Here is a 14,352-nt window from a genome sequence, read left to right as displayed (position 1 = left end):
ATTAAACCACAACCACAAGACGGACTTCATCAACCCAGGTATCATTGTAATCAGTATAACTGCGCCGACCTGAAAGGTTACTTGGCACAATCCTGCTCCCTGCTTGGCAGGCTCCCTTTAAAATAATTCTGTAATATGGCTGCCTGCAGCTTTCCTTATAGACAGAATAAATCTGTATAGTTACAGTATATTTTCCAATTCAGAAAGTCAAACCATATATTGCAGAAAAGTTAGTCCCCACTTTGACCATGAGAAAGCAGCAGGAGGTTTTTGATGGTCTTGATCATGAGCCAGTCCTCCCAAATATTAATTAAGTGATTTGACCACTAAGCAAAATGTATACATATTATACACATGCGTTTATGAACATATTAATATTAACTGTGCATTATTTAAGTAAAACCACTTTCATATACTTCAGAATCATTTCAGTAATGACTTAGCTGCCAAAAAAAAGAAGAAATTATTTGGTATTTTATTTTAAAATATTTATTTATATTTTCTTGATATCTTTTCTTGATATATCGATTCAAAGTAATGTTAGGTGATCAATAGAATAAAAAAAGTCTGGTTATGCATTTAAATAGGAAATGTGTCACATGTAACAATACAGTACATGAGCCAAGCTTTTTGCATGTTTAAACTTTTACTCACTAACAACTCATATGAATTAATACCATGTAACATTGCTAATATAACACTATAGGACTTATAGTTAAACATTCAATTAATCTATTTAATCATTTGTAAGTAATGCTCAGAATTTAGTAATGATCATCATAATGATTGTAAAATTTGGTATCTTCAACCTGGCCTGATGAAAAGGATTGGAGCATTTTAAAGACAAGGGTAGTTTGAAATGACTTACTAATGTATTTTGCATAACAGTGAAATCTAAATGTTGTAGGCTTAGAAATAATCGTAGTTTAAAGAAAGAATATAGAAACAAACGGAAGAAAGTACAACTTTGCAGTTATACACCCTAAGCATAAACTCATTCCCCCAGAGTTGAATTTTCACCATGTACCAACGTTAGAGACGAGACAAATCTGAAGATATCCAAATTTGCCAGATTTGCTCGAATTCGGCATGAGCCTAGATCATGGTTACTATCCATCCTGAAATTCAAGGAAAGTCCATAAAAATAGGGCACTTTTTTTGCCTTATCTGTAAAAAAAATGAAGGGGCTGTGATGTTTTTTGAGGCTAAAGAAAGTTCTACATATTATTTTGACTGCAATTATCATAATTTTACATTTCACAGTGAGTGGAGCTTATCAAAATTATCCCTTATAATCTTTATGACTTAATATGGTTTTACAAAGTGTGCGTAAATAATTTCATCCGTCTGTGAATTTTTTTAATAAACTGTCCAGAAAACGTAAAAAGCCAAGTTAGCAAACCTGGCTCCAATTAGATTTTTACATACAGTATGCCAAGAAGCAAGAAAATCAATGTTCTGTAGAGTTTTAAGAAACGATGCATTGTATTTTAACCATTACAAATTCATTACAGCAAATTCTACAGAACATAGGCATAATCTCCAGTACCGTAACACAGATTATAATAATCTGTGATGTTTGTTTTTTTTTACAACCTGTGGTTCCATATTTCCTCACAGAATTCCATCAAGAAACACATATGAAGGAGGAAATAAAGCAGCCACTCTGGAAAGATTCCCCATGAGGTAGAGCCTAAAAACGAAGGTGCCCACAGATGTGCCTCTGACTGCGGCTGCCGGCTAGCCTTGCATTGACAGTTTGCTGTTCAGCTAGTCAATGTTGCGTTGCATTCGGAGCATTGATCTGCATCTGCACTTCTGCCACTGAATCAATGATCATTAGCGCCCCACTATGGAGCTCACATTACAAGTTACTTTATATAGCCAAGCTAATAATACTGACATAACAGAACATGTAATATACAAAAGTCCAAGAAAATCTCAACAGATGTGAAATCATGCAGTGCCTGTCAATATTATGGCTGGCTATATTCAGTGTTTTGCATTTAGCTTGGTGGCTTTTTTTTTTATAAATCTGCTATGCTGTTTTTGTAGCTTCTTTAAGATCTGACAGTTTGACCGATCCTAATTATTGGTAACTTTTACCTCCCAGTGATATTCCGACCCACCCGTCATAATCCCGCCCATTAGTAAACCGGATGGGTGGCTTATCGCTGGTCTCATGAAAGTTGGCAAGTTTCCGAGTTAAGTTGGATGAGATAACACTATGGGACTGAAATATATTTTTGATAAATGGAGGCTGATTTTACTTACTTAACTTTCTTGCTTATATAATACTATTATATTCCGCATCACTTTACAGGCATTGTTATCTATAAATGTCTAAATTCTTTATCAATATACTTTGGAGTGTGGGAGGAGATCAGACTTTCGAAGGACAACCCAAGAAGAGAATATACAAACTCCATTCAAATGTTTAGAGAAATGCAGAGCTCAATACAAAATATTAAAAGAATTCTGCTGCTGGAAACAGACTGTATGCACTTCAGAATCAATTATATGTTAATGAAAGGTTTCCTAACAACTTATGAAACAGAAACGCCTGTAATGATACTGGCCAGCAGTTTCCATGTTAAGCATGTTGAATGGAACTAAGTGCACTATAATAGATATGCATTTATTAACGTTACACCCTAATCTGGCCAATAACACGTCACATCACTTCTTGTGCAGTTAACCGATTCAGTACAATGAGAGTAGGTAAAGAAGTGACCTAAAAAATGGCCAACTGAGCTTAAATTAATGATGCATGAGCATGTCAGACATTAAAGGGCATTGGGCATTACAGCCCCTGGTGAAAGGTCTAGTTACAGAATACAAGGTGCCATAACTGGTGATTTATTCTGATGATGTCATATTCATGCCATCTTTAGAAGCATGGTTGAGAATTTAATTTGATCACAGCCATTGAGGCTTGTTGTCAGCATCACTTACGGCTAGTTTAATACCATAGTAATTGCTCACACAGTAAGCCTTTACTTTACATTAAATGGGCAGTCCCAAACTTGTATAACAAAGAATATGCACTATTGTAATGTTCTTTGCACTTTAATTCCTTCCAATTTCCATGTTCTCCGCTTTCTGCAATTGAATAGAAATATTGTTTACAATCATAGATTGAAAATCTGTCTCAATCTGATAATATCCAAATATGTTAGATTTAACATTGTATCAGTGAAGGCAATCCTCTGCCAGCTAAGCACATCAGCAGTAGAAACTTTCCTGCCTAACCCTAACCCCAGACTGAGAACTAACACAATATACCAACCCAGGAACAATGCATTTCTAAGGCACCAGAGAGACGATTCTATTCCTTTATTCATCCAAAATGCATCATAAAATCAACAAGCAGCATAAGCAAAATGGTGGATGGAGCTCCCATTATGGACACATCATACCAAGGTCTTGATGGGTCCTGAGCTTCTGAGTGTAACATAGAATTTTGTCATTCCCTGTTAGTAAGCAGAAATTTTGAAAATAGTGATGAATTTGAGCACAAAATACAGGAGCAAGCTGTAGATCCTGGTCGCACACTTATGGCAACTGCCAGCCAAGAACCTATTTTTACTTACTGGTGAGAAGGAAATTCTCTGTTGCCAGACCCTTCTCTCCTGCAAGAGCAAAAGTTCAGGTGTGTTAAAGAACCACTTTGTTTCCTCTGACATGTGCCATTGGGGAGAGTGGATGAATGCTACCAGGACCTGCCAAGATTAATATAATGAGTACGACCATAACACAACTGCTCTACTTTTTGAACAGCTAAAAACTGGAACTTCACCTCATCAGGGTTCATAAGTTTTTGATTGCGACTTGATATTTTGATTAAGCTTCCTATTTTTACAGAACAGTTTTTATTTCCAGACTTATGGATCAATCACATTGCTCATGTTGGCTCAGTAATTAGCACAGTTGCTTTAAAGTGCTGTGGCCATGGATTCAAATCCCACCAAGAACAACATCTGTAAGAAGTTTGAATGTTCTCCTGGTATTTGCATCTTTCCCCCACACCCCAAACACATGCTGATAGGGAATTTAGATTGCCATCTCTTTCCCCATTGGGACTTATAATGTCTATAAAATGCAATATAATGATGTTATACAAGTAAGTACCACTTGCATGCTGCAGCTTTACTTGTCTTTTACATGCTTAGCATAAGCTTCACTGATGCCTTTATTCAAATAAATAAGTTCAAGTGTGTTTGATGTATATCTTTCTCTTTTAGAAAAAGACTTGCCCATTCTCTTGACATGTCTATTTTAGTAAATGCTTTTATTCCCAATGAAATAAGTATTCTGCATCTTTACCTAGAACTCTGTATTATGTAATGTTATTATTTCATTTAAAGCACCAATAATTCCACATTGCTGTACATGTGATGAGGGTTTACACACAATACATATATAAAATACAAGTACAATAAATGAACTAACAGGAACATTACTGGTACAAAGAGGACCCTGCACTCACGAGCTCACAATCTACATGGTAACGAGGAAGAGGACACTAGGTTGGGGGGGTTGCAGCAATTCCGGTAGTGTCAACGCGACAGTGTGGTTATTGCAGGTTGTACGGAGCTGGCAGCGGGGATATTGTAGGTTGTAGGCTTTCATGAAGCAGTATTTTTTCAGTTCACATCTGAAGGACAAGCTGATATGCTGAGGAAGCGAGCTCCAGAGGATGGGGGATGATCGGGAAAGTCCTGGGAAATGGTTGTGGGAATAATATCTCTTTTATTCCTTCTGGAAATTTATAAATACAGAAAGCAACCATCAAACTTAAATGAACTGGAATTGTTTTGTAAAGAGGAATGGTAAAAAATACCTTCATCCAGGATCTCGGAACTCATTAAAAGCTACAGGAAGCGACTAGAGGCTGTTATTTTTGCAAAAGGAGGATCTACTAAATATTAATGTCACTTTTCTGGTGGGGTGCCCATACTTATGCATCTGTCAAATTTTGTTTGAATGCAGATTGCACATTTTCTGTTAGTACAATAAACCTCATTTCAAGGCAGAAATATTACTGTGTCCAACAGTTATTAGATATATGAAACCGAAATAGCTATTGCAAAAAAACAATTTTTATAAAACATTAAGCTTAAGATTAATAGGGGTGCCCAAACGTTTTCATATAACTGTAAACTGTCAACTTGGTTTTTCAATTCCTCCAGTCAAAGGAGTGTTTCTCTGTACAGTCTGGTACTATCAGCACTGACTGGACAGTGTCGGTGTGTAGAGACTCCTCCAACCAGTAATGCCCCACTTTCTTAGAGGAATAACAGAGGCAGGGCCGGCTCCAGATTTTTGAGGGCCCCTGGCAAAAGAGTTTCAGTGCGCCCCCCCTTTAACACATACCACGATTCATGATGCCCATGTACAGCAGAGAAATATAGGAAAAGTACAATAATGCCAGATTTCACTTCTTACATGAGTGATAGCTATTGTAAATTCTGCAGGGTATATATACAGGACAGGAAAAGTGGTACCGTGCAGTGTATATATACAGGATGGGAGGAGTGGTACTGTTCAGTGTATATATACAGGACAGGAGGAGTGATACTGTGCAGTGTATATATACAGGCGGAGTGGTACTGTAGAGTGTATATCCTTCAGCAGCCGCCCAGCCCAGGCCCCAGCACCTGTCCTGAATATATTATATATACTGTATCTATACAGGCTGTATAGATACATTATATACATATACAGGACAGGTGCTGGGGGCCTGGGCTGGGCGGCTGCTGAAGTATATAATATACTTCAGCAGCTCAGCTGCAGCAGCCCAGCTCATGGCCGCCCCAGCTCACCCAGACTGTCAGAATACAGGGATATCATCGCACTCACTCAGGCGTGGGTAGGAGCTCCTCCAGAATCTGCCTGATAAGTTCAGCACTGCAGCCAGGGGCAGGAGAACGTGCTCTCTCCACCCACAAACAATGTCATGCTGGTTGCGTTCTTAACCCCTATGTGCCTGCCTGCACTGACTAAAATGCTTGTGCCAGCTCCCGCTGCCCGCACCTGTATGACCGCCGTGCCCGCAAGTTGAAAGGGTAAGCGGCAGGAAAAACAGCGGGCAAGAGGCCAGATGGATCTATGACAGCGTGAGTGGGCCCCGGCACTTGCCCTGGTGCAGCGGGTGCTGACGCCGGCCCTAAGCAGAGGAACAATCACATCACAGAGATCTAGGGAAAGATGATTCCTAATATTTTTATTTTTATTTTTAAATGTAAGCATTTATTATATTAGACATGACAGAAGAGGCAGATCCTCTTTAAAACGTGCACAAATGGTGTTCTCTAGTTATTAAGACTGGAGAGCTATTTTATGATAAACTCAATTACATTATATAATGTAAGACTAAAATATAGGTTAAATTAATTCAGTTATCATACGGTCTGAGGTAGACATATTATAAAATATATATTTAATTTATTTTGCCAATATAGCTTATACAAAGGGTGACAGAGCAGCCAACATTGATAAAAAGATTGTTAAAAGAATAAAAAATGAAGAAAAGATTTGTATCTTTGATATTGGCTCGGTTTCATATGGTTATTGTCCTTGCCCCTAATTTCTAATAACATATCGTTTGTATCTCTGATCTAATACACTAAATATATTAATTATCTACTGTCCTTTACCACACATTTTACCTGAAAAATTGTTTAAAAAATGATAATTAATTAATTATATTAACAGCATTTTGTACTGGATACTCTTTAAACAGAAGGCACTTTTCAGATAAAACAACTAGTAAATGCACAAGTAATTAATATCTTAACTAAGTTTCATATTTCTTATTTTTCAAAGATGTTTAATGGTGGAAATTGCTAAAGATAAAACAATAGAGACAATAACAGGGACAATCCTCTTAAGAGAGTGACCTGCTAAAGGTAGTCAGTGAATCTAATCATTGTCAAAGTTAATTGCGCCACCTATTGGGCACCAGCCGTCATTATCATGACTGGAATAGCATATATCGTGACTAAGACAATTTCCAGCACGAGATGTAATTAATGTTAGTAATGGGTATGATCCTTTCTTTATAATAATCATGTAAGTATGGCAGTAAAGAACCTGAGGAAACAACAACGTTTATACACAATAATCTTCCTACGTGCCTTACATAAGTTACAGTTTATGGTTTCTTTAATGCCTTTCTTTAAAGTATGCTTTTTGTTTCCGTTTAGTGGACCAGAAGACACCAACAAAAGGTATGAATGTTTCTCAATTATAGGTATGGGTTGTCATGTACATTACTCATTTCTTGTTGGGTTGTGATTCTGACGCAATGAATTAATTTTTACATTCTGTAGACAATCCTGGGCTCCGAGTAACAAAACAACAACGACAACGATTACAGAGGAATCCAAAAGGTACAGAATCCATAATGGCAACAGATTATACCTTACTTTCCTCCTTATTGTTATGTACTGTTGTTAACTGAACGTTTTATAGCCAATTTAGAGGAGCCAATGCTCGGCGAATGAGTGTTCATAAGAATGCTCATTCTTGACTACTGGCTCATCTAAATAGTCTGATAATGACATAAGGAACGAGCAAAATGCAGAAAGACAATAAAATCTGGTGAGATTCTTTTTCTCTGAGAGTTTATAACTCTCAGAAGAGCTGACTCTATACATCATCTGAATGGTATATGGAGTCTTGTGCTCAAATGTTACAAGATTTGGACTATTTTGCCATTTTGGCAAGTTGTTGCTATGTAAAACACAATTGGAGAACTGAGTTTTACATGGTGAGAGACCCACTTAAAAAATCAAAATGGACCACTTCTCAATGCTTATGTGCCCCTTACTCATCCTTCTGGTCTAATAACACTTACGCCTTGACCAATTTCATGATTTTATTAAGGAAGAAGAATTAACATAGTAACGTAGTTAGTAAGGCCGAAAAAAGACATTTGTCCATCCAGTTCAGCCTATATTCCATCATAATAAATCCCCAGATCTACGTCCTTCTACAAAACCTAATAATTGTATGATACAATATTGTTCTGCTCCAGGAAGACATCCAGGCCTCTCTTGAACCCCTTGACTGAGTTCGCCATCACTACCTCCTCAGGCAAGGAATTCCAGATTCTCACTGCCCTAACAGTAAAGAATCTTCTTCTATGTTGGTGGAAAAACCTTCTCTCCTCCAGATGCAAAGAATGCCCCCTTGTGCCCGTCACCTTCCTTGGTATAAACAGATCCTCAGCGAGATATTTGTATTGTCCCCTTATATACTTATACATGGTTATTAGATCGCCCCTCAGTCATCTTTTTTCTAGACTAAATAATCCTAATTTCGCTAATCTATCTGGGTATTGTAGTTCTCCCATCCCCTTTATTAATTTTGTTGCCCTCCTTTGTACTCTCTCTAGTTCCATTATATCCTTCCTGAGCACCGGTGCCCAAAACTGGACACAGTACTCCATGTGCGGTCTAACTAGGGATTTGTACAGAGGCAGTATAATGCTCTCATCATGTGTATCCAGACCTCTTTTAATGCACCCCATGATCCTGTTTGCCTTGGCAGCTGCTGCCTGGCACTGGCTGCTCCAGGTAAGTTTATCATTAACTAGGATCCCCAAGTCCTTCTCCCTGTCAGATTTACCCAGTGGTTTCCCATTCAGTGTGTAATGGTGATATTGATTCCTTCTTCCCATGTGTATAACCTTACATTTATCATTGTTAAACCTCATCTGCCACCTTTCAGCCCAAGTTTCCAACTTATCCAGATCCATCTGTAGCAGAATACTATCTTCTCTTGTATTAACTGCTTTACATAGTTTTGTATCATCTGCAAATATCGATATTTTACTGTGTAAACCTTCTACCAGATCGTTAATGAATATGTTGAAGAGAACAGGTCCCAATACTGACCCCTGCGGTACCCCACTGGTCACAGCGACCCAGTTAGAGACTATACCATTTATAACCATCCTCTGCTATCTGTCACTAAGCCAGTTACTAACCCATTTACACACATTTTCCCCCAGACCAAGCATTCTCATTTTGTGTACCAACCTCTTGTGCGGCACGGTATCAAACGCTTTGGAAAAATCGAGATATACCACGTCCAATGACTCACCGTGGTCCAGCCTATAGCTTACCTCTTCATAAAAACTGATTAGATTGGTTTGACAGGAGCGATTTCTCATAAACCCATGCTGATATGGAGTTAAACAGTTATTCTGATTGAGATAATCCAGAATAACATCCCTCAGAAACCCTTCAAATATTTTACCAACAATAGAGGTTAGACTTACTGGCCTATAATTTCCAGGTTCACTTTTAGAGCCCTTTTTGAATATTGGCACCACATTTGCTATGCGCCAGTCCTGTGGAACAGACCCTGTCGCTATAGAGTCCCTAAAAATAAGAAATAATGGTTTATCTATTACATTACTTAGTTCTCTTAGTACTCGTGGGTGTATGCCATCCGGACCCGGAGATTTATCTATTTTAATCTTATTTAGCCGGTTTCGCACCTCTTCTTGGGTTAGATTGGTGACCCTTAATATAGGCTTTTCATTGTTTCTTGGGATTTCACCTAGCATTTCATTTTCCACCGTGAATACCGTGGAGAAGAAGGTGTTTAATATGTTAGCTTTTTCCTCGTCATCTACAACCATTCTTTCCTCACTATTTTTTAAGGGGCCTACATTTTCAGTTTTTATTCTTTTACTATTGATATAGTTGAAGAACAGTTTGGGATTAGTTTTACTCTCCTTAGCAATGTGCTTCTCTGTTTCCTTTTTGGCAGCTTTAATTAGTTTTTTAGATAAAGTATTTTTCTCCCTATAGCTTTTTAGAGCTTCAATGGTGCCATCCTGCTTTAGTAGTGCAAATGCTTTCTTTTTACTGTTAATTGCCTGTCTTACTTCTTTGTTTAGCCACATTGGGTTTTTCCTATTTCTAGTCCTTTTATTCCCACAAGGTATAAACCGCTTACAGTGCCTATTTAGGATGTTCTTAAACATTTCCCATTTATTATCTGTATTCTTATTTCTGAGGATATTGTCCCAGTCTACCAGATTAAGGGCATCTCTAAGCTGGTCAAACTTTGCCTTCCTAAAGTTCAGTGTTTTTGTGACTCCCTGACAAGTCCCCCTAGTGAAAGACAGGTGAAACTGTACAATATTGTGGTCGCTATTTCCTAGATGCCCGACCACCTGCAGATTTGTTATTCTGTCAGGTCTATTAGATAGTATTAGGTCTAAAAGTGCTGCTCCTCTGGTTGGATTCTGCACCAATTGTGAAAGATAATTTTTCTTGGTTATTAGCAGAAACCTGTTGCCTTTATGGGTTTCACAGGTTTCTGTTTCCCAGTTAATATCCGGGTAGTTAAAGTCCCCCATAACCAGGACCTCATTATGGGTTGCAGCTTCATCTATCTGCTTTAGAAGTAGACTTTCCATGGTTTCTGTTATATTTGGGGGTTTGTAACAGACCCCAATGAGAATTTTGTTACCATTTTTCCCTCCATGAATTTCGACCCATATTAAACCTACCAGACTCCTCTTGAAAACTCCATAGCATATGCATGGGCTTCCTTATTGGGGCTGTGTGTGTGTGTGTATATATATATGTATATATATATATATATATATATATATATATATATATATATATATATATATACTATATGGACACAAGTTTAGGGGCACCTACAGGAGTTTTAATGAAATCCCATTCTAAATCCATAGGCATTGATATGGAGCTTTGTAGCTATAGAATCTTCCTGTTCTGGAAGGGATTTCTATAAGATTTTGGCATTTGTATGTAGAAATTTGTACTCATTCATCCAGAGGTACATTTCTGAGGTTATTTGACTAGAGGACCTGGCTGTCAATCTCCTTTATAGTTCATCCCATGAGGTCAGGTCATGGTGGTGAGGCCAGTCGTTTTGCTCCACACCAAACATGCCTTTAAGGACCTTGATTTTTTGAAAGGGGCACTGTCATTCTGGAACAGAAAAAGGCCTCCCTAAATTCTTCCCAAAAACTTGGAAGCACACACTTAACTAAAATGTTTTAGTATGCCAAAGCATTAAGATTTACATTCACTGGAACTAAGGTAGTTAGGCGAGCCCCTACAATACAACCCTATAGCATTTCTTTGCAGTTAACACAGTGCATTCAGGCAGGTAATGTTCTCTTGGCATTCTCCAAACCCAGACTTTACCTTAAAACTGCCAGATAGAGGTGTGATTTGTCACCTCATTGAATATATTTAGGTGCAGTTATTTTTCAATACCAGATGAGGTTTGGAGCTCTGCAGTTATTGAGTTACCTGGACGTTGGTGACTTTTAAGTACTATATACCTCAGCCCTTGGTGTCCCTTTTCTGTAACTTTACATCGTCTGACAATTCATGGAGATGCTCTGGTTTTTAACCTCTTTTCACAACCTGGATATTTTCCGTTTTGTTTTTTTTTTTTTTTTTGCTTTTTCCTTTTATTTGAAGAGCCATAACATTTTTATTTTTCTGTCGACAAATCAAAATGAGGGCTTCTTTTTTTGTGGGAGCAATTGTAGTTTTGAATTAAACCATTCATTTTATCATGTGATGTACTGGAAAGTGGTAAAAATGTTCAAGTGTGGCAAAATTGCAAAAAAAGTGCAGTTAATGCTGTTATCATAGATTGACAGTGGCGTTAAAGAGAATAACAGCCATAAGTGGAGCTGAATATCACGGCCATCATCTACTCTGAGACACCATATGGCGTAACTGTATGCCATATGTCAGGAAGGGGTTAAACACTTCTAATTTTCAATAATAGCACTCTCAGTTGATATTAGAATGCTTAGGATGGTTGATATTTCACAAACCAACTTGTAATAAGGGTGGCATAAAATTACAATATTGCGTTTGAATTCAATGAGCTCTTTAGAATAAACTGTTCATTCACAAATGTTTGCAAAGGTAGACTGCTGGATTCAATACACCTGTGGAATGGAACTGAATGAATAACCTTAAATCAATACTCCACTCCATGTGCCCGTGTGAAATGGGGAAGACAAAGGAACCAGGCTTAGCCCACAATTAAACTTTTTTGGAAGAGATGGGTGAATAAGGGTGCATAGCTCGGGAGCGGGCCATCCCCATCCCAATGCAAACTACAAAAAAAAATAGACCACAAAGAGCCCACTCACCTTTAGCCTAAATTAATGCACAGGTGCACAAATACGCGGTGGCCAATACACCACAATGTATGTATACCCTATGCGTCAGCACACTGCGACTGATGAATACATGAACTCCACTATTGATGTACATGTTAAAAATATAAGGAAATTGGTTTCATTTTTTTATTAAAAGTGTAAAAGCGATCCAACCATGACAAAAAAAGTGACCTCATATAGATGTCCCTTACTTTAATGAGCAAAGATGGAATTCAAATATTTATTTATTTTACATTGATGACTTTATTCTTAGGATAGGTAATCAATGTCTGAGCCGTTGGGGTCTGACTTGCGGCACCCCCACTGAGCAGATGCTATCAGTGATGGCGGCCACTGGCGTTTAGTACTCACTTGCGAAGCTTCTCCATCTTCTGGTAGTGGTCGAGGCAGGGTACTGCACATCCACCTCCTATTCAAATCAATAGGATGTGTAGCAGCCTTCGAAAGCCACTATCAGAAAACAGCCAGCTTCACAAATGAATGCTTCCGGCCATCACCGATAACAGCTGATTGGCGGGGGTGCCGGTGTTGGACCCCAACTGAGCAGACAGTAAGGACCTATCAAGAGGATATGTCATCAATACTAAAGTAGTGGACAACCTCTTTAATTGCTGTGTGCTAATGCACAGAGTAAGTATTTTGTATATTGGTTACAGTGTATTTGTGTACTAGCATATTAATTTAATGCTAAAGGTAAGTGGGACCATTTTTTTCAGATGGCAAACATAGCCTGAACAAGTATGTAGCTGGATCCATTACAACAGGGTTGAGAAAATGAGATCACTATTTGTGAGCCATGACAAGGTCTGAAAGTATTTTATAACTAATAGAAAACTACAGGTTGTAAAGGGAAAAATGATGCATTACACTGGCAGCCAGTTTGTATTACTAAGCTTTATTATCAGTTTGTCACACAAATATGACTGATGTGTAATAATGGTCAACGATTCTATAAAACACCAAGGATTCAGTAACTGTTTGGAGTCAGCACGTTTAGCAGTTAATGTCCACTATTGAAAATAATTTTCAATCAACTGGTCCATAATTCCGTACTGATTAAATTCATAATATAGCTCTATTTTACTGATAGAGCTCTAAATTCCCTGCCTGAGTATAAGCAATACATGACTGCCTACAGCCACCAATAGGGGGAGCTGACTGCTTACTTTTTTATTTTTGAATTTAAATGTCCGCTCTCTTATACTCTTTATCGGCCTCCCTCTTACCAAACTTTCCCAGCTCCAATCTGTCCTGAATGCTGCTGCCAGGATCATATTCCTCACCAACCGTTACACCGATGCCTCTACCTTGTGCCAGTCATTACACTGGCTACCCATCCACTCCAGAATCCAGCACAAAACTACTACCCTCATCCACAAAGCACTCCATGGCTCTGCACCACCCTACATCTCCTCCCTGGTATCAGTCTACCACCCTACCCGTGCCCTCCGCTCCGCTAATGACCTCAGGTTAGCATCCTCAATAATCAGAACCTCCCACTCCCGTCTCCAAGACTTTGCACGTGCTGCGCCAATTCTTTGGAATGCACTACCTAGGTTAATACAATTAATCCCCAATCCCCACAGTTTTAAGCGTACCTTAAAAACTCATTTGTTCAGACTGGCCTACCGCCTCAATGCATTAACCTAACGATCCCTGTGTGACCTATTTATATATAAAAAAAAAACAATCAGGTTCCTCGCATCATGTTCTCATTCACTTTATGCAGTTAATAGCCCTCTGTGTCTGTACTGCTACATACTTAGGCAGTTAACTGGTTCATGCAGCTTTACATGAACACCCGAGCCTTACACTATGGCCGGTCCGAATAACTAAAGCAATTGTTACCATCCACCTCTCGTGTCTCCCCTTTTCCCCATAGTTTGTAAGCTTGCGAGCAGGGCCCTCATTCCTCCTGGTATCTGTTTTGAACTGTATTTCTGTTATGCTGTAATGTCTATTGTCTGTACAAGTCCCCTCTATAATTTGTAAAGCGCTGTGGAATATGTTGGCGCTATATAAATAAAAATTATTATTATTATTATTATTGGTGGCTGCAGGTAGACATTATGACATAAATATATGCTGAGATTTGGAGCTCTGTGTATTAGAAAACAAAGCTTTGGTCGTTACAATCAAAAATT

General features: G+C 38.3%; 1 protein-coding gene across 5 annotated transcripts in view; it reads left to right on the top strand.

Moving 5' to 3' along the window:
• The window catches only part of SCEL (sciellin), a 117,361-nt gene that overhangs the window by 38,764 nt on the left and 64,245 nt on the right, over positions 1-14,352 (top strand). For 3 of the 5 annotated variants that reach the window (XM_069758075.1, XM_069758074.1, XM_069758073.1), the window contains exons 6-8: positions 1,621-1,686; positions 7,209-7,232; positions 7,335-7,394. In XM_069758075.1, the coding sequence (XP_069614176.1) occupies positions 1,621-1,686; positions 7,209-7,232; positions 7,335-7,394 (150 nt within the window). The remainder of the gene's footprint in view (positions 1-1,620; positions 1,687-7,208; positions 7,233-7,334; positions 7,395-14,352) is intronic. The other 2 variants (XM_069758077.1, XM_069758076.1) reach the window with 1 other exon arrangement.

This window comes from Ranitomeya imitator, chromosome 3 (assembly GCF_032444005.1).
Source record: "Ranitomeya imitator isolate aRanImi1 chromosome 3, aRanImi1.pri, whole genome shotgun sequence".
Lineage (NCBI taxonomy): Eukaryota > Metazoa > Chordata > Amphibia > Anura > Dendrobatidae > Ranitomeya > Ranitomeya imitator.
Note: the sequence above shows the minus strand (reverse complement) of the source record. Positions and strands in the feature narration are given on the sequence as shown.